The sequence below is a fragment of the Nematolebias whitei genome, chromosome 10, assembly GCF_014905685.2.
Source record: "Nematolebias whitei isolate Nwh7 chromosome 10, NemWhi1, whole genome shotgun sequence".
Classification (NCBI taxonomy): Eukaryota; Metazoa; Chordata; class Actinopteri; order Cyprinodontiformes; family Rivulidae; genus Nematolebias; species Nematolebias whitei.
Window position 1 is genome coordinate 19,671,102 of NC_056507.1, and position 26,505 is coordinate 19,697,606.

The 26,505-nt window shown below is 41.0% G+C and overlaps 2 protein-coding genes across 4 annotated transcripts in view; both read left to right on the forward strand.

The window, feature by feature from the left end:
• mtss1la (MTSS I-BAR domain containing 2a) overlaps positions 1-14,271 on the forward strand; it is a 37,430-nt gene extending 23,159 nt beyond the window's left edge. Inside the window, exons 4-16 of one of the 3 annotated variants that reach the window (XM_037683434.1) lie at positions 139-223; positions 1,906-1,997; positions 2,091-2,165; positions 2,590-2,598; positions 4,258-4,415; positions 4,511-4,618; positions 8,722-8,819; positions 11,055-11,187; positions 11,826-11,900; positions 12,121-12,276; positions 12,557-12,733; positions 12,874-13,039; positions 13,271-14,271. In XM_037683434.1, coding sequence (XP_037539362.1) covers positions 139-223; positions 1,906-1,997; positions 2,091-2,165; positions 2,590-2,598; positions 4,258-4,415; positions 4,511-4,618; positions 8,722-8,819; positions 11,055-11,187; positions 11,826-11,900; positions 12,121-12,276; positions 12,557-12,733; positions 12,874-13,039; positions 13,271-14,076 — 2,138 coding nt within the window. In that variant the 3' untranslated portion in view covers positions 14,077-14,271. The remainder of the gene's footprint in view (positions 1-138; positions 224-1,905; positions 1,998-2,090; positions 2,166-2,589; positions 2,599-4,257; positions 4,416-4,510; positions 4,619-8,721; positions 8,820-11,054; positions 11,188-11,825; positions 11,901-12,120; positions 12,277-12,556; positions 12,734-12,873; positions 13,040-13,270) is intronic. The other 2 variants (XM_037683435.1, XM_037683436.1) reach the window with 2 other exon arrangements.
• An 8,835-nt stretch (positions 14,272-23,106) lies between these two features.
• The window catches only part of LOC119416019 (neural-cadherin), a 141,690-nt gene continuing 138,291 nt past the window's right edge, over positions 23,107-26,505 (forward strand). The window contains exon 1 of the mRNA XM_037683188.1: positions 23,107-24,152. Within this exon, the coding sequence (XP_037539116.1) occupies positions 23,153-24,152 (1,000 nt within the window). The 5' untranslated portion in view covers positions 23,107-23,152. The remainder of the gene's footprint in view (positions 24,153-26,505) is intronic.

Genomic DNA, 26,505 nt, shown 5'->3' on the forward strand with positions numbered 1-26,505 from the left:
AGATGAGAGAATCAAAGCACTCTGTGTTGCACCTTCTTATGGAAATTGTTTTGTTTTTTGGTCTAAACTTGTGATTTAAAGTGACCAGCTCTTAAACATTGTATAACAGTCGTTTTTTGTTTCGTTTTTTTCCCCAAGGTGCCGCCAGAGACATTGGCTCAGCTCTGACAAGAATGTGTATGAGACACCGCAGCATTGAAGCAAAACTACGCCACTTCACCAAGTAAGAGTCATTTATTATCACCTGCCGCTGAAAGTTTGTGTCTGTTAGCAAAATATCTCATGGATCACTGGACAAATTTTAATAAAACTTGCTAAATCTGGTGCGGTAGTTGAAATTAATCCCTAACACATAACAGATCATACAGGACTTTTAACATTTTGTCTTTACTTAGTAGGATTCAACTTTGTCTCCCTGTCAGAAAAATATTTTGTAAACCACTGGATGGATTTTACTGAATATTTTCAGGGAACATTTATCAAAAGAGCATTTAAAAATGATTGACTTTTGAACCCGGTTTAATTCAACATGCCATTTAAAGCCAACTGAGTATAGAAAAACACAAAACAGGTGTTACCTCAGTCAGTTTCACAAATATTGATCCAACATTTGGCGTGGTAGTAGCAAAGAGTCATTTAGAACCCATATTTCCATTATTTGAGAGTTTGCTTTAAATATTACCATTAGCTTTTGGAGTCGACCTTATTTGTCTGTTAGCAAAATATCTCATGAACCACTCAATTTTTTTTAAATAAAAAAACTTTCATAAAGTAATCATTGGACGTCTATAAGCTTTTGAAGTCAGTCCGAATCAAGATGGCTGTCCCAACTACCGTATTTTCCGGCGTATAAGTCGCTCCAGAGTATAAGTCATATCAGTCAAAAACAAAAGCATCATGAAGAGGAATAAAACATACAAATTCAAAAAAACTTTCAATATAAAAACAACTGGACTTCATTTGTAACAGAAGACGTTTCGCTCCTCATCCGAGGAGCTTTCTCAATTCAAAGAGCAGTAAGTGAGGGATTCAGGTTATAAGGCTGAGGGAGATAAGACACATGCATATGTAGATTTGACTATTCACACCTCAACACCTTAACAGTAGGGGTTTCTTAAGGTCTTTGTTACTCTAATTCAGTAAAAAATATACAAGTCGCTTTAGCGTATGAGTCACATTTATTATGCGTCACTACTGACCCGTCGCATTTATTATGCATTTATTTAATGGTCAAAACAGCTTCAATTTGCCTGGGCGGCGCGGCGCCATCCATCCATCCATCCATCCATCCATCCATCAATCCATCACGGCCAGAGCCGCTAGCTCTCCAGCGTTCCTCCGCCTGCACCAGCTGAGTGAAGCGAGCACGCGCCGGAGGACTCGCTGTTGCAGGTCTTCGAAATTTAAAGCGTCAGTCAAAAATTGCGTTATGAATATAGAAAAAAGAAACATTTATAAGTCGCAGGATGGACAAATCTATGTAAAAATACTGCGACTTATATGCAGGAAAATATGGTAATAGAGGACAACACTAAAATGGCTACAACTCAGACAATTTTAGATATAGAGCCAAAAAAATTGATGCAGTAGTAGCCAAGAGTCATCCTTTAAAAATGACATCACGAGGTCACCCTTAATGCGGTTTTCAAGGTTTAACAACTGTTTTCTCAACATGAGGTGATTTTAGTTTAAACTTCTTGCTTTAAAGGCAGCGGATGATATGTATTGTCAATAATTGATGAGCCGTTAATGATTTATTTTTGTCAGTCACAAAATGTTTCCATGTCTCAGTCCATTTTTTATTTCCCCTTCTCTAATGGTGCCACCGTTTGTGTTGAGTTTTGCTACGTGAATAAAGCCTCCACCCTCCATTCTTCTCATTTTGTCTCAACTTGTTGCCTTCAGTGCTCTCATGGAGGGGCTGGTTACACCGCTCCAAGACAGGATAGAGGAATGGAAGAAGACAGCCAACCAGCTGGACAAAGATCATGCCAAAGGTGAACAACCAGAAAATATATATATAAATCTGTTAGGGCACACAGTGTGCAGGAGATGTGACGCACCGTTTATATTTGGCTTGTTCTCTGCAGAATACAAGAGGTCCCGTCAGGAAATCAAAAGAAAGTCACTGGACACAATAAAACTTCAGAAGAAAGCAAGAAAAGGTAAATAAAACCTTTTACACAGTCAGCTGGACCTGCTGATTCAACGTGATGTTGTTGGGGGTCTGCTGGAGCTGCGTCATCGTCTTATAGTGAACTAGCACCATCTAGAGTGTAATAAAAGAAAATTCACAGCTCACTTTACAGAAAACGTATGACACAGTTTCAGAAGCCGCTCTCCAGCTTTAAAAAACCTTCATGAATCAAACAGAAATTCCCTCTAGCTGTGCTTAACCAGCCCCTTCTGCTGGTTGTAATTAACCTCCTGCTTCCATGCAGTACCTTCACACACCAGCCGTACGGGCTGGTCTTAAACTATGTGCCGATGTTTGATCCACTTAACGCTGCCTGTTTTTCTGTCTCTCTGTTCCTGCCTGCTACTGCACCCCTCCTCTGTCCTTTTTCTGCCTTTTTACCCCGGCTGTAGAGCTTCTAGGTACGTCTGCTGTTTCCGAACGAAAACGTCAGGCATCCAAACCATCATTAGATCAAGCTGCCAGTCAGACGAAACGTTGTGTTGTCTTAGCATTTTTAGACAAAGGATGAAATGGTGTGACACACCTAAAGAATTTCCCTGTGCACTTTACATGAAATTTGCAAGAGAAGACGGACTCTTGTCAGTATGATAGCTAAATTACTGGCTGCCAGATGCCATTCAACTGAGCTAAGCACAAAGACTACGTTCAGCTGCATCTGTTGTAGCAAGCACTTTTAATTAGAAACAAATGCACACTATAAAATAAAATGGGTAAATCTTTGCAAAAACCAATGCGTATAACTGCAGACGATGCAGTGTTATGGACTTACTTGCTGGCTGTTTTTTTCATCAGTATGCTACACATTTAAAGCTGGTAGTGGCCTCATGTTTCTAATGGCTTCCCAACATTTACCTAAGGCAACACTACGACAAAGACTGATTTCTAAACTGATTCTGAAGTCAAACTTTGATTAAATGTAATAGCAAAGCATTATTATGCATGTATCTAATTGGTTTTTATTAAAAGTAAAAGGTGTTGCTAATAAAACAAGATTTGAAAAATAAAAGTTATAACTATGGATTAGTTAAATGCCTGATCTGCACACCATAGAACAGTGGTACCCAAACATTTCTGCTTTTAGCACCCCCACTCGTCACCCCAAATATTCACCTCAAGTATTCACCCCTTGCCCCATCAAATAGGGTAATATATATATGTATATATAAATATAGCAATATTTTTTAAAATTACTTAAAAAAGATCTAGCAGGCCTATTTCATCCTTACTTTTTAAAAGACTAAACCATTTTGGCACAATTTATAACAGATTATCTGTCGTTCTCAAGATAAAAGCTTATTTGTCATGTAGCAACACTTGACCCCATCATTACGAGTAAAACTTGTTTTTAGAGAGCTCATAAATAATTATTCTGCTTTGCATTTAATGAGAGTCCACAAGTGTGCCAAAACATGTTAACTGGACACTAATAATCTGTCAACGTCTAAATAGAAACAATAAATGAACATTCTTGGTTTTATAGAGATATATAGAACACCAACAAACTGGTTTGTTATGGTTAAATCAGTACAGCCTATGATGGGAGTTTACATTTAGTTTTTGCTTTAAATTCAAAATTGCTTAAATGTCGACTAAAAATGCTAAGATACTTGTGACTTGCAGTTTTTAGAAATCATAGTCGTTTGTCATCTTAATCTCTTCATTTTGATAATTAATTTATCATCTGGTGAAATTGTGTTCTGCACTTTTGAACTGGACATTCTGTACTGAAGTGGTTTTTCAGATCACATCCATTTTTAACATCTGTACATCACTGCTGCTTTATTCAGCATCTACACATCTTCAAACTCTCGTGTGCATGAGCCATTTAAGTGTGAAGTTTGTCAGTGCATCGACCTCCAGTGCACAGCAGCTTTTCATCATTTGTTCTAATCATCTGTTTTTTTTTATTATTTTCTCTGTCTTCTTGACATTTCGTGTCACTTCTGTGATTATCACCCACCCCCTCATTTCTCAATCTGTTTTCATTCCTCCTCTCTGTTTATTCAACTCTCCTTTGCTGTCTGTCCTCGGTTCCTCATTACACTTTGGCTGATCAGGCCGGGGAAACCTGCGCCCCCAGCTGGACAGTGCCATGCAGGATGTCAGCGACTTGTACCTGCTGATGGAGGAGACGGAGAAGCAGGCGGTGCGAAGAGCGCTTCTGGAGGACAGAGGTCGTTACTGTTCGTTCATCAGCTTACTTCAGCCGGTTGTGGTGAGCAACACACACTTTTCTAAATGAAGAGTTCTGAAGTTGAACTTTTGGTCCGTTTTTGATCTTTAATTTGATCCATCTCGTTTCCCACCCAGAATGTAGAAATTGCCATGCTCGGAGAGATAACACATTTACAGGCCATAGTTGATGACCTCACTGTGCTGACCGAAGACCCACATAAGCTGCCACCTGCCAGTGAGCAGGTAACAGTCCTGCACTGCTCCCATTTCCTTATAATGCAGCTGACGTTCTTTCAGTCTTACATTATCAAAATGCTCAACTGATTTTTATCACTGTCATGTTTGTAGTTGTGATTAAAACAAGAAAAACTCAAACCCACTCAACAAAAAGCTTATACAACTTACTTTAGTGACATATTGCTACTCTTGAGCTTTTACTCTCCATCCAGCTGCTGAAAAGACATCCTACAGTAATAAATGAGTTTTATTTCATGTTATAATAGTCTTATGTGAAAAAAACCTGAGCTACACATGGCTTGTCTAGGAACTAATGGAATTAGGAAAATCTTTATTTAAAGTGCACTTTTTGAAATCAAATGTACAAAAAGGTGCTTTTCATAAAATAAAATACAATATACAATCTTCTATAGGACATTTCAGATCTGAGGGTAAAGAACAGAAATAACCGTGCTATCATCAGTCTTAATGGACATGTACATTTGAGTATCGACAACAAAGATAAAACTAATAACTGAATCCCTGTATCATCTGGCTCAGGGAGAGCAGATATAAAGAAAATGGGTACCAGTTTACAATAAGGCTCCCTTTATAGTTGGCTAATAGTTTATAGATAGGTTATTACTTCCTCTAAACACTTTATAAATCATTAATAAATGTTTATTATGTGTTATTAATTCCTCTATAAACACTTTATAAATCATTAATAAATGTTTATTATGCATTAAGGGTGAGAAAGAGACAAAACTGACCAGTTTCTTGCCAAATAGTGAGCCAAATCTGTTCACCTATATATTTCATCTAGAGTTGTTACATTAAACATTTCAGACTTAGTTACTACCTTGTAAGCACAATAAGCATTTGTAAACCTAATTTTTTTGGGGGGATATCTAGGGGTGCACCGATAAATCGGCCGGCCGATCGATCGGCCCCGATTTCCTTAATTTGGGGAGATCGGCGATCGGCCGATCTTTAAATGAGAAGCCGATTTTATCCACCGATCTTATCTGCCTCCGGAAAGGTCTGAAAATCAGCTGCTGTCCCCTTTTGCTCCACTGTGAGAGCTCACACACAGGTCACTCGGAGCAGCCATGTCGTCGGTTTGGAAGTTCTACGCTGTAAAAGAAAATGAGCCAAAGATCGCAATTTGCAATTCGTGTAAAGCCGAAGTAAGTCGTGGTGGAGCCACCACCAAAACCTTTAATACAACAAACCTCGTTCGCCATTTAAGAAATCACCACGCCGCCAAGTATGCAATGTTTGAAGAGAGCAACCAAGCTAAGGCTAATGCTAAAGCTAGCGCTAACAAAGAGGCAGTCGGTGGGTCGCTGTTAGCTTTTATGAGCAACGAAAAGAGCAAAGCTACCACGAGGAAAGTGATGGAGTTCATGGCATTAGACAACCAGCCATTTTCAGTCGTTGAGGACAAAGGTTTTAGAAGCTTGATGCAGCACGTGTGCCCACGATATAATATGCCGAGTCGGAAATATTTTTCTGATGTTGCATTACCGGAGTTGTTCAGCCAAGTTTCGAGAGACACCCGCAGCCTGCTAAAAGCTAATACAAATACACTCAGCTTTACAACAGACATCTGGACTTCTGATGTAAGTTTAATGTCCATGTTAAGTTTTACTGCACAGTGGATTGACGAACAGTTCGAACGTCATCAATTACTCTTAAACTGTAAAGAAATGGCAGGGTCTCACACTGCGGCCAATTTATCAGCAGAGTTTAAGGCGATGCTGAATCACTGGGAAATCGATCATGGAAGAGTTCACGTTGTTTTACGGGATAATGCTCGTAATATGGCCAAAGCGCTGGATGATATCAACCTGAAAAGTTTACCCTGCCTGGCACACACACTGCAACTGGTTGTAAATGAGGGACAGCTGGCGCAGCGCAGCATCACAGACATGGTGGCAACAGGAAGGAGAATTGTTGGACATTTTAAGCATTCATCACTTGCCTATTCCCGACTTTATGACATACAGACACAGTTAGGTCAACCCAGGAAACGATTACAGCAAGACGTTTCAACGAGGTGGAACAGCACAGTCTACATGCTGCAGTCGCTGTTGGAGCAGAGACGTGCTACTGGCGTGTATGCTGCTGAGCACGAGTTACCAGCCACACTCACAGCACACCAGTGGGAGCTACTGGACAATGTGCTCACCATTCTTGCACCTTTTGAGGAACTCACAAAGGAGATTAGCTCATCAACAGCTACAGCAGCAGATGTCATCCCAGCCATCACTGCACTCAAGCGGATTTTGGAGAGGCAAGCGAGCACAGACCGTGGCGTGGGTACAGCCAAAGCTACGCTGCTGGAGGCTGTTGTGAGAAGATTCAGCAACATTGAGCATGAGCCCCTGTACAGCTTGGCCACTGTTCTGGATCCAAGGCAAGTAACTATTAACATTCTATTTTAGCCATAATGACTTTTAGCCTACTGCTATATTTCAACAAACATTTAAATTAAATTAAAAATAAAAATTTATTGATTGAAATGCATTTCTTTATTTACATGCAAGTCATAAAAACTGTTAATGTATACAAAACACAATGATTGACCCATCTTTCTTTGTTTATGCAAAACAAGGTACAAGAATCGCTACTTCTCAGCAGAGGTGAAAGATGACGTGAAACTGCTCCTTTTGACCAAACTTGCAGAGGGGGAGACCAGATGCACACCTGCTGCAGGAACATCCTCTGAAGTGGGACCTCCTGCTATAGATGAACCTGCAGCCAAAAGGCGTAGTCTACTGTTTGCAGCTCACGACGAAATCTTAAAGGAGAACATTGAACAGGAGCAACAGCTGGCCAGCCCTTCAGCTATGCAGGTACAGAACTACCTATCTGAGGTTCCTGTTGAAAGGAGCCAGGACCCATTGGTCTACTGGAAGATCAATGAAAATCGTTTCCCTCATCTTGCTCTACTTGCCCGAACCTATCTCTCTGCCCCATGCACAAGCGTTGAAAGCGAGCGCCTGTTTAGCTTGGCTGGACATGTAGTAGATGAGAAAAGAAGTCGCCTGTCTGGTGACAAAGCAGAAATGCTTTTGTTCATCAAGAAAAACCTGCCACTAATGAAAGTGACTGGAATAAGTCTGTGAGAACTAACTTACCAGTGTTAGTTCTTATTACCCACTGACTTGAAAATGTTACACTTGTTGCATTATCTTTTTTTTTTTTTAAATGTAACAAGTGAAAGAGTTGAAGGAACTGAACATTTTTTTTTAGTTAATTTTATAGTTTTAACAAAAATTGTGTAAACTTCATTTATATTTCAGAATACTACCTCATGACAAGTTAAAACAACAAGTTTGTATTGTTTCTAGGGTATTTTTCAAGGGTATGTTTTACAATAAAATAAGATTGGTAAATTGAAGGTGCATTGTGATCTTGTAACACCTGACACTGTTGCTTATAAAAAAAAATCGGTATCGGCCAAAATCGGAATCGGCAGTTCAGACTTTCAAAAAATCGGTGATCGGTGATCGGCCTGAAAATTGAAATCGGTGCACCCCTAGGGATATCACATCGGTTGTAGATACTTATAATGCTGTGATAAAATTCAATATTATATGCTAAAGAAATAGGTTTACAAATGTTTATTGTGCTTACAAGGTAGTAATTTAGTCTGAATTGTTTAATATAACAACTCTAGATGAAATATATAGGTGAACAGATTTGGCTCACCATTTGGCAAGAAACTGGTCAGTTTTGTCTCACAGTTACCCTTAATTAATGCATAATAAACAACTATTAGCCATCTGTAAGGGGAGCCTTATTGTAAGGTACCAGAAAATAAAACATGTCCAAGAACAGATCCCTGAGGCACCTCACAATTTAGAGGGACCAGAGAGGAAGCACCATCATCAGCCTCAACATTAAACTTTATGTTTGAAGAAAAAAAAAAAGGTAAACCACTTAAGAGCTACACCAGAAATCCCAACCCATGATGTCTGAGGTTGATGTATAAGGACAGCATGATCAGTTGTGTCAGAGACAACGGAGGACAAAAATATAAAATTTCACCATGAAACAAACAGCTGCTTTCTGTCTGCTGATGCCACCTTATCCTGACCAGTCATGACGCGTTTCTGCAGGTAATTCGGGACCTGAAAGGCTCCGACTACAGCTGGTCCTACCAGACCCCTCCGTCCTCCCCCAGCAGCACTAACTCCAGGAAGAGCAGCATGTGCAGGTATATTCACAGATCTTCCCCGCGCTTTAAAAATCCTCTCCAGGCTTGAGCCAAAATAGATAAAAACAAAATCTTCTGCTTCGACTAACAACTTCCAGCGTGGTATTTGTGTTATTTATGGTTATGCTGTATGTTCTGGTAATGATGTTGATGGTGGAGGTGTTTTAACTCCACCCCCCACACATACACATTATTATTAGCAGCCCACCTAAAAATCACAGCAGCACAAGAGATGAAACTTTTAAAGTCGTGTACTAATCTAACTGACACGCTGTCGTCATGAAGCGTCTGACTCCCAGTGACAGTCAACACGCGGTACCTGTGGTATCTTGAGAGCTCCTCAGCTCTTGCTCCTGGCAGATTTGTCACTCTCAAGCTTCTTACAGCCAGATTACGTCGAAAGCTGTCAAACATCACAGGCTGAAGGCTACGAGCCTACACAAGAACCAAACCTCTCAAACTCTTAAGGTGAACGACAATAGTTTGACGGTTTATTTATAAATGTGTGATTCTAGGTCAAGAAAAAAAGTCCTTCAAATAGAAGTTCTTGTAATCTAAAGCTGAAAGGATATTACCTTTCCTTAGTGTTAACATGTTAACGTGTGATATTTATGGCAATAAACCCACTATTCTACTTTGTACTACGAATAATCTATTTTTTAACATTTTAACCCTTGATTTGAATTCATATTTAGCTTATTGTTTTCATTTTTCACATTTTAGTTTAGCAGTGAAGCAGCAACATAATCAAGTAAAAACATTTTCAAGAGACAAATGGATTATAGTTTAAAATAAACCACGCTATGACCACCTACTTACTGTTGATTTGGTTGCCCCTTTTGCAGCAAACCCCCAACATGACATGAGCAGACTTGTTCTGAATGTTGTGAAATGTGATTAACCATCAGAAGATTTCTGGAAGTTTCATACCGTCCCCCAGCTGGCTTTCTTTACCCCCAAACATCCTATAAGAGCTGAGGTTGAAGCAACCTTATCATCCAGCTGTCTAGCCATTCCAGTTTACTGTAGTTTCTCCAGTCGAGATACCCAGAATCCTTCTGCTTGCCCATTATTTTCTCCTGCTTTCAACACATCAACTTTAATGACCAAACGTTAACTTGCTGCCCAGCGTACTCCATCTGCTACAGGGTGTCAATATTAGGAAGTAATTGTTTTATCTTAAAAAGGTACGTAGGATAAAAAAAAAAATTATAATACAAAACAATATCTACACATTTTTTTCCCTTATATCGATGTCCCCAATTAAAAAATTGTAACTGGCGTCAAACTACCACGCACGTTTGTTTACCTAAAGAAACGGCAGAAGTGACTGAAAAAGATCGACAGTAGTAGCATCCATGAAAGAGCCAGTTGGGATGTAGAAGTCTGACACCTTTTTTATGTATTGTTACACATTTATACGCAGATTTGTTAAGTAAAGTACATTAAGTCAGTCAAAGTGCTTTGTTTACAGTGAGTGCGTACCCGCATGTCAGAAGTGCATATCAATATAGCTGGAAAAGTACTAGAGTAAACTTTTTCAAACTGTACCATTTGTTCAGGATAACCTTTTTATGTTTGATTTTATACTTTGCAAGGAGAACCTTTAATCAGTCTGTGGTTGGAACGTTGCAGCTATGGAAGCGCCAGGCTTATTTATCAAACGAGAGAAAAAGAAGTCTAACAAATGCTCTCTTGCTTTAAATAAATAATGATTATTCAATATGCCATGTTTAATTTGGCATTCATCCTTAAGCCTCATGCTAGTGAATGAAGATTAATGAGAAATGATAACTGCACATTTGTTCCAGAGGGAGACGGGAAGGAGTAGGTGTGGGGGAGGAGACCAGAGGGGAGGTGAGAAGCACAAGTTGTGCATTTCAAAATGTGTGGGTGACAAAGGGAAGCAACTCCGCGCGACAGTAACAAAGCAGGAGACAAAAACCACAAAGGCAGCTGTTAATCTTTAGAAGGGGGAAAAATCAAATAAGGGATAATGTTTTAAAGCTTTGATTCACCAAAATTAGAAGAATGCCATCGTTTAGACAGCCTTTATGTTCGCTGCTTTTGTGATCAATTCGTCATTTAGCCCTGTCCTGTTTTTACCATGACTTGCTCACAAATCCTCCTTCAAAAACAAAACGAAAAATATATTCTAGACAAAATAAGGGGGGAAATGTGACAGCCTTGATAATAATACTGTTTAACATGCACACTGTGATATTGTGCCAACAGCCTGCTTCAGATGCCCTCAGCAGGAGCACATCGGCTAAGCAGCGTGTCCTCCCACGACTCAGGCTTTGTGTCCCAGGATGCCAACACCCATTCGAAGCCTCCGTCACCCATGCCCTCTGATATCACCAGCCAGGTAGCAGCCTTAGTTACAATACTATAAATCTTTTTTTTTTTTTTTTTTTTTTTTAATTAAAAGAAGATAGGGACTTTTCTACTCCAGTAAAAGCAGAAACAAAACATTCTTGCATCTCCAGAGACTCCTCAGGCAGTAACACTGCAGGGCAGGAGGTCACAGAATCTACATCATTTCTTGTCACAGTACATCTCACTTTTCTTAACAACTGGGTGGGTTTTTTTTTCCTTCCATGTTTGCATTTCAGATGTAAATCTTTAGTGTCTGTAAGAGTTTGATAATCAAAGTGAGCTTTTGGGTTTCACTTTAATAGAGCCTTTTGCAAATTTGAAAAAATTGATCCCACTGAACTGATAGATTTCAGACTCTTAACAGTCTGAACAGATTGCAGCACAGTGAACACACCTCAACTGATGCAACACTCCTATTCTGAATAAAATATCTTACAGGCTGCTTTTACTTCAATGCAGGGCTACAGTTTATAGATCCCATAAGAGAAACGGGGGAAAAATCCCTCGGCCTAAAACTTATCAGCACTCTTTTTCAACCCTCCCCTCCATTTCCTTTACCTCTTCTTACCCTTCTCCTTATTTCCTCTGCATCTCCATTGCTCTCTACTTCATCTTCCCTTTTCCCAGAAATCCACAAGCTCAGCCTCCTCTGAGGCTTCAGAAACCTGCCAGTCTGTCAGCGAGTGCAACTCTCCTACAGCGGTTAGTACTGCATGCATTTCTTACCGACCTACTTGCCTTGCTAAACACACATACTTGCAGACATCTACACATGCACGCTGTTGTGCTATGCATTTCCCCTCATTGTTATCTATGGCTTAAAAAAGCCCATTGGCTCTTCATGACAGCCGCAGTGCAGTTTGACGTGGACTTCTCATGGATGTGGAGCACTCTGACTCAGACTTATCTGTCCATTCCGCAGTATGGCTCATGCTCATCCTTCGGTACCTTCCGCCCTGCTTTTTCTCACACTGGCACCATCAGGCCTCTATCTGTCATAGCCCCTGCGTCCCCCACATTCACCCACTCACCTGGATCCAACAATCCTTCACCTACATCAAAGGTTCCTAGCTGGAAGGTTTGTTTTTGTTTGCAAATTTGATTTTTGTTGCTTCTTTGCTTTTTTTTTTTGTTTTATTGTAGCCAACTCCACAATCACCATTTTTGCTGATGCCCATCAAACTCAACTTTCCAGCCTTTTTCTTTAAAATAATGTGCTAACCTGAGCATTAACACTGTCATATTCTGCACATGCATCTAACCAGCTCCTGAGCCAAACTGAGAATACAACTTTTGGAGAGCAGACTTTAGAGATGCAGAGTTGGAAGACCATCTCATTATTCCATCTGCTTGTTCAGGACTGGGCCAAATCACATTCCTGTGAGGCTCCTATGAGTAGCACTCTGCAGCGCAGGAGGGAGTCTGTGGAAAAGATGAGAGAGAGGGAGGCTCCTCCTAGTCCACAGGGATACTCTGGGATGCAACCAGGTGATCCACACAGAGCCAGAAGTGGTCCAGGAGTTATTACAGCCAAGGTAAGAAGTTCATAAGGTGTGATAATGTAAATGTCAGTAAATGGATCCACATGCCACGGGGATTCTGGTGAGGTGAATTGTTATGGAAATGTGTGCTAATCTGTATGCATTTCCTGCATGTGTCCAATTTTGTGTTTCAGCATGGAGAGCCCCTGTCTCCAGCTGCCAGTACTTTGGCTATGGTCCTGACCAGAGGCTTGAGTATGGAGCAGCAGAAGAGCAGCAGGGACTCTCTGCAGTACTCCAGCGGCTACAGCACCCAGACCAACACCCCTTCCTGCTCCGAGGACACCATCCCATCCCAAGGTAACTCTTCCTGAAAAGCCAAACCCTTCTGCAGGGGGATTACACGCGACATGAATGTGCAGCACAACATTTCTAAGCTACTGCGATGCCTGTGAAATACTGATTTCTCTTATCAGTGTGATTATCGTAAATTCTAATGTGATAAAATAGCTGCAGTTTACGTCATCAACAAAAAGGGCTTTGTATTTTTTGTAAAGAAATATAAAATACATGACACATTGTTCCTTCCAGGTTCGGATTATGAGTGCTACTCTCTCAACGGGGATGCTGACAGTGAGGGGCAGGCAGACTTTGACAAGTCTTCTACCATCCCACGCCACAGTAACATTGCTCAGAGTTACCGCCGCATGATCCAAACCAAAAGACCTGCCAGCACAGCAGGCCTGCCTGCAGGTAAGAGCCTGCAGGGAACGCCGAATGGTGCTGGGGGAGGCGGCTTCGGAGCCATTTCCTCTGGGACGGCCACCATTCGACGGACGCCATCCTCCAAAACGGGTGTGAGACGCACACCTTCTACATCTGGCCCCATTCCCATTCGACCGCCCATTGTGCCGGTCAAAACCCCCACAGTCCCAGACTCGCCTGGGTGTGCAAGTCCATCAATGCACCGTAAAGGCAGCGAGGAGTTTCTGTATGGTGACGACCCATCTGCTAGTGACTACACGAGGGCTTCTCCAAAGAGGATGAGCCTCCCCGACACAGCATGGGGCTATGGAGGAGGAGGAGTGGACAGGACTTCTTACACCCAGCAGGCCCCCGACGTGGCTGCCCACAGTGTCGAGGAGGACCCTCAGCTTGCTGCCAACCGTCACAGCCTGGTGGAGAAGATAGGGGAGCTGGCAGCCAGCGCACACGCCCTTGGTGAGGGTCACTTTCCTTTCCCCAGCTCAGCATCAGGGGATACAGCTCAAAGTGCACCCCAGGAGCTGTCCTCTGCGAACAAGGGGGCCGTGGATATGCTGGTGATCATTCGCCAAGGGGTGAGGCTGCGCAAGACAGTAACCGATGACAGATCAGCTCCCAGGATTCTTTGGTAATTGAAAGTGAGAAGAGACTCTGCGGTGCTCCTATTTACAAAACTGAAACGTTGTAACCAAATCGAAGAGCAGCCGTGTAAAACATGGACACAGAGAAGCTGATGAATGAAGTCCAGTCGAGAAACAAATGACTTTAAAGCCCATCAAGTCATTGTATGTCATTGTATGTATTGCGTACAAAGTAATCCATATTTTTTCTTTTGTATTCTTTGTTTGGTTGGCGTTGTGGCAGTTCTCTTCTGCTCCCTGTGTGGCCAGTTGTTTCAGCCCAGTTTGTCCCCGTGGAACCAGTGATCAACACGTCACTCATCTGGGGATCAAATGTTCGGTGTCATTGTTCATATCTTTTTTTTTTATTTCAGCTGAATAAAGCCACCTGTCAGAGGAAAGTGAGAGCTGCAGAGCTTTGTGAGGCCGTTTGTTGTTTTTTCTTTTTGTTACTGCCCAAGTACCGTATTATCATTGCGGCTGGACATCAGCTGTGATTTCAAGTAAAGATAGAAGAAATATGTTTTTATTGCTGTTCTGTACTGTCAATATAACTTACAATTAAACAGGCTTTTTACTGTAAAATATCTTGATTATTTTTTGTCAGAAAAAAACCCTATGTTGCACATTAAAAGAAGAAATGGTATATTTGCTGTTGACGGCCTCTGTGTATTTGTTTGTTTGTGAGTGTGAAAAGTGGAGCAGTGGTTATTACTGAGCTGCAACATGAATTATCACCGTATATTTAAATGTAAAATATGCTCCGGCTATTTCCCTTTTGAAGTTCTTTGTTCATCTACTCAGGTTGTGGAGATGTGTAGTTTAATTAGATTTTTAGTTCCTCAGGAGCCCCTTTTTACTGCAGATTTAAATGTTGGACTTAATCGTCTGGCACTTTATTATTTACCAAGTACAGTAATGGTAATTTTCCTGCTGTTTTAAACTTCAAACTGCAGGTTTTAGTTTTTTTCTTCTCAAGGCTGTAGGAACCTTTATAAAACTGCAGTACTTTAAATAGCCTAAATGAGGCGCCGTATACTTTATGCCAAGGTTGAGCTGAAACAGCATTAGTTATGGTTTTATTTCTTTTTTGCTAAAGTTACTTATATTTGTCAGATGGATAAACAAGTTAATGAGCCAAGGGAAGAACAACTTTGTGCTGTATATGTTCAACCCCACAAAAAAATAAAAATAAAAAATAAATTTAAATAAAAAAAAAAAAGCAAAACCAGTGTATGGTTTTCCAGCAAAATTAAACACAACCAAAATGGACTAAAACTGCGTTTAACTTCATGAGAGTACAAAATTAAATAAAAAAAATAACAGCCTGAAGGATCTGATGGAGGTTTTATTTTCAGATAAAATATAGGGCAACACTCAGGAGGGTCTCAAAGAAACTAAATTAATGTTAGCCACTGTTTGTTAGCGTATATGTTGTCAAACTCTGGCAAGAAAATACAGTATATACATTATGTCCAGGATGCTGGTAAAATAAGTTGCTATACTTTCCCTTAAAATAAGCAAATGTTCCATATTTGAAACAAAAAAATGAAGAGTTCCTTTTAAAGTTGATAAGAAACACACTTTGTTCCTCATTTTTGCCAGCCAGTTCAAAATGAAACTGGTGAAACACTGGTTTTGTATAATCACTTCTGGATAATTTTTTTTTTCCCCTGCAGGGAAAGATGTAAAGTCCCAAAATATACTTTGGTTGTTTGAAGTTAAGACAAAGTATGTTAAGCTGTTTTGTCTATTAATTTGAACTTTTTTTTTTCTTAACATGACAATAAATATCAAAACACAAGAGAAAATGGCATTTTCTATGAAAATGCATTGTGAATGCAGCCAGACTGCCAAAATTTGCTGGGAAAGCTGAAACTGAGTTGTTGAAGCTAAACAGATAAAAGGGGCAGAATACTAGCTGGAAGCCGAAGGAGCAAAAACAAGCTAAAAGCCATAAGCAACTTAAGCTAAAAGCCAGCTGAAAGCTAAAGTTAGCAAAAGGATGACTTAGAGTACCGGTAGCCAAAGGCTAAAAGTGAAAAGGCTAGCTAAAGTAGCAAAACATTAGTTAAAAGTTGCAAATGGCTAGTTTAGGGATCTGCAACCTTTGATCAAAAGAGACGTTTCTTCTGCCACTTCGCTGGAGCCATACAACGTGCACTGTAATCGTCAACTTCAGTTTTTTTTATTTTTATACATCTTTTCCTTTTTTTTGGGGGGAGGGGTGGTCTAGCTAGTGGGAATAGCATTATAAAACTAAAAATATATAATGAATTATACCATTTATCAACATTTTTACATTTTAGGACAAAAACGAAAAACCATATTCATTAGTTTACACTAAATTTGATCAAAATTAAAACAGCTTCAGGCCTATGAGAGTCCTTTTATCTGAAGAAAAATTCATTACGTATCCCATTTTGATGTTATAAAGCATACATTTAATGTGCTTTAAAATTAATTTTGTTATACATGTAATAATAATAATAATAATAATAATAATAATGTCATCACAATGTCAGCACTGTATGTTTCCATACAATGGCGAAATTAGTCTCTGCATTTAACCCATCCACCACCAGAGTGACTTGTTGATTTTTTTTAAACACAATACTTTTATTTGCATTGACTTTTTTTATTTTTATCAAATTGACTCAATTTTATTTTAAGCAACTTGTCCTAAAAGTATTCCAAAGAATTTGGCATTTGACATTAGGGCTCCACTGTAAGGTTGGAATTTGGATGAACAAAGTAGCTAAATCTAATTAACATGCTTCTCGTCTTCTATTAGTAGTGTCCTTCACATATTTGCAGCAAAGTGACAGAAAAACTGCTAAAACATGCCTTTTTTTAAATATTGTTAAATATCTGTTTAGTTTTTGTCAAAGCTTTAAAGGGCCACATAAGTGACTATAGCAGGGCTATGCAACAAAACTGCTCAGGAGGCCACAGTTTCTGAAAGCCAGCAGCTCAGGGGCCGGACATCCATTAATTAAAGTCATTATTCAATTCAATTCAAAAATACTTTATTAATCCCAAAGGGTAATTAAATGTTGTAACTCATTATCCTCGTTTCATTAAGAGATGTTATAGATACTGATGGTTGTAGGAAGGACAAATCTCTTGTAAAATGATTAAGTATTATGTAAATAAACCAAGTATTACAACGACCTGTTACCTTTTAAATTTGTTTTATTGCATTGAATCATAAATGTGATAAACAGAACACACACACACGCGTCTGACAAATGTGGAGTTTTGCATTTTCTTTTTTTTTCCCCTCTACATTATTTCTCACAGCTAAAGATTAACCAGACCAAAAGCAGTGCCTCACTCTGCCCGCTCAATGTTTATATTATTGTTATTTTTATTTCAATTTCTAGAAGTCAGCAACCATATGCTAAACTGACTGTTTCTCTCAGGATAGCTCGGTGGCTCGTTTTTCCCGGAAAATAAAAAACTCATTTTGGGATGTTATGCTGCTTGGTGGTTGTGCATTTAAAATCTTACTCCCACCCTAAAACCATGAAGAAAACATTGTTTTAATGAAGGTGGGGAAGACTGAAATGAGCAGATTTCTATCCTGATGTGGAAACTTCCCCTGAACCACAAAGAGATAGGCATGTCTGTAGCCCGACAAGATGAAGAAAGAACAGGAAGTCTATTAGTTTAACTGCAGATAATGAGGACTAGGTGTATCGTTAATGTGTTTCAATTTGGAAGCCATTTAGAAGATGCTGCACGACCTGCAAGTGAGCACAAATGATCTCTGGTCTGCTCTGGATGCCTTCTGTACATTTTACATTCCCTCTCATAATCTGCATTGGTCTTATAAATAGCACATGACTGAGTTTTATTGCCTTGATCTAGTTGAGTAATTCTGATAACGACGACTTGGTGGAATAATTAACCAAAAAAAAAAAAAAGGACACAAAGAATTTTATTTTGCATTCGGCTTCAAAAGGAATATCAACCAATAACAAAAAAAAAATCTCCTTCCAGTTAGTGAGGGGGAGAATTTATGTGCGCTAATTAGCATTTTTGCTCCTTTTATTGGTAATAACCATCTCCAGTGTCTTTTAATGATGGAAGGCATCGTAATGTTCGATGAAGGTTTGTGAGAAGATATTTTTCAAGCCAGCGTATCATTTCTTCATGCGCTAATCACAGTCAAACTCAGTCTCCACTAATTGCCGTGTGGATTGAATTAAAAGCACTCCCCAGACAAGATGTGGCCCCCAAAGTGCGCTGTAGTTTCTGTCAAAACACTGGGCCATGCATTAATCATGAAAATATTTGTGGGGTTTTTGTACTTTTCCTTCAAAGTGGCTGCAGTTCTCCTTTATTAAACCCATTGAATTGTTGTGCGAGGAAACTGCAGCTTTTAAGTTGAAAGGTGGACAAGACACTCAGCAATATTTTTTTCTTCTTCCTTTCACACATTTAGCTATTAAAAACTCTTCTACATATTATGAGTGAATAAAATTCTCAGCTTAGTTGCTCCATTTAATACATCTATTAATAAACAGCTATGGTTTCCACAGCCTATGTGAGCTGCCTTAAGGGGTTCACAGATCAAATCTAATTAGCTGCTGTACCTATTACATGAGGGAGGTGTCTTTATATTTATCCAGCCCCTTTAACTGTGTTTTGCCTTCAGATTTTGACGAGGTAAAATGTCCTGAGGGGGGCACATACACAGGAACACTAAAAAAAAAAACCCCAGAGCTGCTGCTTCTGCCGGTGCTCTCAGAAAAAAAGCCTTTCTTCCAGAGGCACACACAGGACGAAGTTTGGATCTGGCAACCACAGAGCTGTAAGCTTTTAATTGTTGCTTCATATTTTTTAATAAACCTGCCATACGCCAATTATTTCATTGAATTCATCTGGATGGTTTTTATGCAAGATGCGTTTTTTTTTTGTTTTAACGCTCCACTCTGCAGTCAAAACCGCCTCTGAACCGATGCTGGTGTCAAGTCCTGTTAACAGTCCCTTCCATCATCTCCTGAGGTTTCAGCTCACTGTTCAGGAGGAATAATAGATGTCGTGCATCTCACAAAACACAAGGAACTCCATGGGACGCGGTATGGCAGAATCTCCCCACCTTTTTGTCCCAGATGAGCAGAAACAAAAAAATCGGAGGCAGGAGGTTTTAAACGTTGCAAAGCTGCAGTCGTAGCCTTCAGAAGCTACGTCTGGCTCGGCTTGGATGAAGGGAATGGATTTAGTCAATTATTCATTAAGTAAGCATGAAGCTTTCTAATGTTCAATAGCTGCTTTCTTTGGTGTGATTTTTTTTCTTTAACGCCCTGCAGCCCCTAGTTATCTGTTAGAAAAGAGAGATGATGAGGCTGTTTCATTTTTTCCCCCCTCAAAAATTCATTACAGCTTTGTTGTTCTTATGGGGTGTGTGCTTGCGTTCGTCTCAGCAGATAACGGCTACAACCCTCAAGTAAATTGTCTCCCTCTCTGGCCTTGCCCTGCGACTGAATTTCGCTCGAGCCATCTCCTGCTCTGGCAGTCACGGTGGATTTCCCCCATGTGAGACAACACGATAAAAGATGGGATTTGATTTGCATTCATGAAGTGCTCCGAATGTTCAAAGAAGTTACAGAGAGCGAAGGGTCCTCTCAGGCAGTTGCCTCTTTTTGGCATGAAAGTACTTTTGATTGAGGCCATTTCCCATCATTGGCCACCTGTGTTATAAAGACTGCTGCAGTTTTAATATTACCCGCCACCAAAGATGAAGCTGAGATAATGTTTTTGCTGTTGTGTGTGTGTGTGTGTGTGTGTGTGTGTGTGTGTGTTTTGCTGTCAAACATCAAATGAACCAACGGACAGATGAAACTTTCAGAAACTAATCCTTGAGCGGACATCTCCTAAACTTTTAGAGTCAGTCCCATTCAAGATGGCTGCCACAGCTAACAGTTTTAGCAAACAGCTATTTAGCACAGTCAGCTTTGACGTGGTAGTAGCTGAGGCTGATTCTCAACACTTATTCTGAGTGTTAACTGAATGAGCAAGATCTGTTTTTAAAACTTTGCCTTTAACTGTTAATGTCAACTCTGTCTGTTAGCAAAATATCTAATGAATCAGTAAAAGGGTTTAAATGAAAACTTACAAAAAACAATCTTTAGGTGTACACCTTTAACTCTAACTTCAACTTTAAGCATTTTAGGAATGCATTTTTCAGGCTTTCGCCCTCCCTGGATGGCATTAATCAGCGCTAATGTTAAACATCTTAGTGTTATTTTCAATCAGGACATGTCTTTTATTCCCCACATTCAAAATTTTACTAGAACCGCCTTCTTCCACCTGCGTAATCTCTCTAAAATTAGAAACATCTCATCTAAAAATGATGCAGAAAAACTGGTTCATTTGTCACATCTAGGCTGGACTGTTGTACTGGTTTGTTATGTGGGTGGCCAAATACTTTTTAAAAAGTCTTCAGTTAATCCAAAATGTTGCTGCCAGAGTCTTAACTGGAGTTAGTGGGAGAGATCATATCTGTCCAGTTTTAGCTTCTCTCCATTGGCTCCCTGTCAAATCCAGAGTAGAATTCAAAATCTTATTTCTAACCTACAAAACCCTCAACAACCTAGCTCCATCTTATATTTGAGATCTTATTGTTCCATATTTTCCTAACAGAACACATCAGTCTCAGACTTCAGCCTTACTCGTGGTCTCTAGAGTTTCCAAAAGCAGAATGGGAGGAAGATCTTTCAGTTATCAGGCTCCTCTCTTGTGGATCCAACTTCCAGTTTCTGTCCGTGAGGCTGACACATTGTCCAGTTTGAAGACTGGGATTAAGACTTTCCTTTTTGATAAATCCTATAGTTAGGGTTGGCTTGTTATGTTGCCATAGGTTTACACTACAAGAGGATACATTTACCTTATTTCCTTAAATGATTTGTTAAAATTAAATAGTTTTCATTTGATACTATTTCTATCTTAAAAAGTGATTCTAGACCTGCCATTGTGTATCTGTTCCTCTCAAACCAGCCGGTTGAAGCAGATGGCTGCTTATTCTGAGTCTGGTTCTGCTAAAGGTTTCTTCCTCATGAGGAACTTTTTCCTTTCCACTGTCACCTTCATGCTTGCTCAAGATGAGAGTTCTGCGATGGAGTTAAACCCAAAGCAGTCTGCTCCTCAGATAAATAATGTTTCTGTTCAGTGCCCTGAGACGACTTCCGTTGTGACTTGGTGCTGTATAAATAAACTGAATTGAACTCGTTCCATTTTTGAGTCATGTCAATTCAAGATGGCCACACAGTCAACTGAAATAAGGAAACACAAGATTGGCTATAACTCAGTCAGTATTTTAGACATTATTGCAAACGTTGGTGCAGTAGAAGCTGCATTTTTCCTAAAAACATACCCAGAGCGCTTTACAATCTTTATATTTTTGCCTACGATTTTGAGAAGCAAAACATCTCTCTGATCTTGGTGAAACTTGCAGAAACTTTGGTTGTACGTTTAAAACTGATTACTTTTCAGAGCCAAGCTGAATTCAAAATGACCGCCACAGCTAATCAACATAAATCATCATAAAACGTCTACAACTCAAGCAGTTTTACAGATATTGTAACAAATGCTGGGCCTTTCATTTTTTAACAGATTTATCTTCAAATATCTTTCCCCTCCTCAGGTCAAAGGTCATAAAAACCACCAGCGACTGTGAGTTGGCTGTATGTCCAGTTGACCCAGCCTGGAGCACACGCCACATGAAAGAACCCCACAATCAGCCAATACGAGCGCTGTGCTCCAGCTGCAAGCTGTGATCCAGAGCTGTCTGGAGGCTCTGGACTCCTCGAGTTATTGCCCAAAAAGAAGAGTTTACTGCAAAGAGTGTTTTTTGGCTTAAACTGCTGCAGTGATGAGTTATGGTTCGAAATTGATAAGAATCTCTCAGAGAGAGCTTTGATGAATTTTTCATACAGATGTGTTTCATGAGCACAGAAGCATTGCTTGACCTCACACCCCTGATACATATCAGCATCGATTCACAACTGAAGGAAGAATATAAAAAAAAAAGAGAAGATTGACATGGATGAAAAACTCAATAGAGCCTGCTGGTTTGCTGGTTCTTTCCTCCTTTTTGATAAATCAAAAGCTGTTGTTGGGTGTAATATTGCTTTTTTTTTTTTTTTAAGTTTGCACATGGTGAGAATAAGATGTAGCCACCTCCAGATTAAGATTTTTCTGCGGGTGCTTGGCAGAGTGAGAAGGGAGAGGAAGAGCAGCGCAGAGTGACAGTCCTAATTTGAACTCTGGTGCGCGCAGTCTAGCTGCAGAAGACATATGGAGCTGCTCGGCGTGGGCTGCCCTAAATCATCATGTTTACGCATTTTAACAGCCCAGATCTTCGCATTTGCATTTATATTGGAGCGTTTTTTGCCGTTTTTCTTGTTTCTTTAGGCTATAAACGAAACGCGTTTGAGTAAACATATGGCTCGAGACAGTAACCTCAAAAAGAAGAACTTGGAAACGTTAGGTTGCAGGATCAGCTCCTCGGGGAGAGGATGAGTGCTGTGCATGAGTAATTCTCCCTCCAGCAACTAATGCGGCTTAAAGGGAGGCACCTCTAACCGGTATTTGGAGACTTTATTGAGAGGCACGGAGCAGATGTGCGCATGCAGTGGACTTTCTGTGGAGGAGAAGCATGAGTGAGTTTCCCTTCCGTCCACAATTCTTTATGCTGAGAGCGGGTTTCTGTCAGCGAAGGCGCACGCTGCGTGGAGAGGTATGAGACTGAGACCCTCCTGACCGTCACGCGGGGTGGGGTTCACCGAGGAGCTCAGTCCCTGCGCGCGCCACGCCCCCGCGCCTGGCGCTGTCCGGTAACTGTGGTGCTGAATGCTGGATCAGAAAGCGCCTGCAGCGCCGTGGACCTCCTGCGCGCGGTCCTTCTGCGTGGAGCCACACGAGACGGATCTCCCAGCATGAGGAGGCTGAAAGTTCAGGAGGCTCTCCCGGAAGAATCGCGCCGTGGATAAGTGTGGAGGAGATGTTTGCCAAGTGTTTTTCTTCCCTTTTCTAACCTGTCAGCCCCCGCTGGGACGTTTGGAGGTGCATTGCCACCAACATGATTTGGGGTGTTTTGCTGTGCTGCCTTTTAACATTTGCAGCTGGATATCAAAGCCCGGGTCGACTGCCTTTCTTTCACGGACATGTTTTTGAGAACTCGCCCGCGGCTTCCAAAGTGAGCGGACTTAGCATCCCGGTGACGCGCATCAACGCGCAAAAATGGTGTCAGCTCTCCGGGATGCGCCTCAGTCTGCACGGGAACGGCAGCGACGATTTCCGCGTTGTTGCCCACCACAGGCGGGGGAGCGTGCTGCTGAAAACTTCCAGGGTTTTGGACAGAGAAGCTCGCTCCGAGTATCTGCTGAGTGTGGGTCTGTGCTGCCAGACGTGCGCGCCGGAGACGGCAGTCGTCGAGGTGGCGTCGGTGAAAGTGGACATTTTGGACACCAACGACCACGAGCCGACGTTCGTCCACGCGGACAGGATCCACATAAGTTTGGACGACACCGCCGCTCTGCGCAGCGCCGTCTACAGGCTGCAGGCTGCGGATGGAGACAGCGGGAAGAACGCAGAGCTCACGTACACCTCCATCCCCCAAAACGGCACTTTCTACGTAGTCCCGAAAACGGGCGAAGTTTTGCTGGTTGACTCCATCTTGGGTCTCTCCTCCACAATCAGCTTCTATGTATATGCCAGAGATCACGGCTGGCCCTCTCTGACCAGTAAAGCCGTGCTGGTTACAGTTGATCCCAAACGGTGGCCGACGCGTCCTGCTGGCACACCGGGGCCACTGAGGGCAGGACGGCTCCCGAGGGCGCTCCTCGAGTCCGGCACCGTGACGACCCTGAACGTGTCTGAAGATGCAGGCGTGGGCTCGATCGTAATGAGCTTGAATCCCACCAGGTTTCAGACAGCCGCCTACGAGCTCATTTACCCGGAGGTGGAGGGGGCTCCGGTGTCTGTTGGCCGCGACAGTGGAGATATCACCATCACCCGGAGGCTGGACAGGGAGACGGAACCTGTGGTGGAGCTTACTGTTAAGATTCGAGACAAACGAGGTGTGTTGAATAATCAGTCATGAGCCTAAAGTTAGGCCACAGGCACTCCCCCCCCTCAGTCACCCCCCCCCCCCCCCACACACTTTGCAGTGATTATGCCCCACTTTAATGAAATGCTGCACATTACATGCACATGGTTAAACTGTGTCACCATCTGGAGCCCGCACTCTTCATCACTTGGGCCCCCTCATCAGACCTGACATGTTGATTAAAGTCAGCAGCTCATTCCACAGGTGCCACATTGTCATCCCCAAAACAGAATCACCTGCAGTGCTACAATATTTGAGATTTTGTTTGGTTTGCTCAAGTTAGACTCATTATTTTCTTATATTCCAGTCTTTTTTGAACAACAGCTACAAAATTTTGTTAAAAAGGTCCCTTTAGTTTGGCTGAGTTTTGTCCTTGACTGACACAGTTTGCAAGTGAGAAGTTGTTTTCAGAGCTAATCCTTGCAGAGTGGCAAACCACAGCGACCCTCTCCCTCTCATCAACCGGCATTACCCCTCTAATCCTCACATTCACTCTCTAGTCCCAGGGATTTGAAGTAGCACTGCCACACTCAGGGAGCCTCTCAGATGTTTGTAGAACAAGTGAAAGTGTGAGTTTTGTTTGTTGCATCCACAAAAAAAAGTTAGGTTTTAAGCTTAAAAAAGGAGAGAATGTGTTAAAAAAAAAAAAAAAAAAAAAAAAAAAAAAACATAAAATGAGAAAACATAGAATCAAAATGATTTGCTCTGTAATTGAGCCTCACGGTGTGCAGGAAACAACGTGCACTGCTTTCATTCAGATTGCCTGCCTCTGCTTCGTTTCTCAGCATGTGCAGGATTGTAATTGCATGCTTGATTGGGTTGCATTCTTGCAAAAAGTGGGAGGATATGTGCAGGATTTAGGGAGCGAGTGAAAATTGTCAGAAATTTGAAGGTTTTATTTCACCCCTGCATTCACAGATGAACAGAATTCATCTGCTCTTCGACAGATATTCAGATACCTCTCTCCATTTCTCCTCTCTCACCTGCAAAATTTCCCTCCTCTGATCAAAGGCATGGCACGTCCTTTATCCTGCGACTATAGCTTTTCAAACAGAATCCTGACAGCAGTCTGGAAGGATGGGGCCTTTCTTCAGCTTGTCTCATTTCCAATCTATACATACGTTTCTCTCTGAGAATAAACCCATTTTAGCCTCTTTTGATGATCATTTATAGAGGTTGAACTAAATCTCCCAGGTGACTTTGCAAACAGGTTCGCTTCAGCAGGTATTAAATCTGTGCTCTGTCTCAGACGTTAACGGTTCGAGCTCATGAGGGTGTTTTGTGTTTTGCATCTTTGATGCTTTGTATGTGCATGTGCCTGTATGGTCACATAAAAATTGACCCCAGGAGCAGTGATGACAGTTTTAATGAGGCCCCCATGTGTTGCATCACCTTAATTTATTTTACCACATTGAGCTCTCTGTGGCACAGAGCTGTCAGTCAACTGTTGAATGTTAAACACTATTAGCGTTATAGCCAACATAAAAACACTGGATCAATTTAAAACACCCACTATTCCTCTAGGGGATGCATACAATGGTGGACAGTAACATAGTACATTTACTTGAGTAGTGTACTCAAGTACATTTTCTGGGTATATTTACTTAAGTATTTGTGTTTTGGGAAAGTTATGACTTTTGACTCCACTACATTTCTAGGAAGCTTCTTGTTACTTGTTCCTTTTGGCTCAGCTTTGTAATTCACTGTTGCTGTTTTTCTTGCCTGAAATGCAGTTGGCCAGTTGTTGATTAAGGTATTATGCTAGATTCATCTGTGCAGAACATTCATTGTTTAAGCTTCTATGTTAAGTATGGCAGTACTTTCAGTTATCAGTGTTACCGTTTCCTGTGTTAAGTTGTTGCTGTCAACATACAGTATGCACTTTTACACACAGACAATGCGGTGTATGAATACTGCAGCTGAGGAAAAGACTAAATGCACATCATCTTTTAGGATTTCCATGACTTTCCACAAACATTAAAGGGAAGATATTATTTGTAGTTTACAGGTTTTATTAAAAGGCATGTGGTGTCAGAGTGGTTCTACATGTCAAAACATCATCATCAGGTGGTGTCAGAGTTACAAGGTTCAGTAAAATCACTCAAAACAATACAGCAATGTACTGATATTAGAAAAAAAAATATTTTTTAATATTTGAGTATTTTTATTGCATGCACTTTTAAATACTTTGTCAAAAGTAAGTACTTCAGTAACTTGAGTAAAATTTTGATTGAGCAACTTTTACTTGTAGTTGAATAAAATTTGACCATTGAGTATCAATACTTTTACTTAAGTACTAGAGTTGAGTACTTTGTCCACCACTG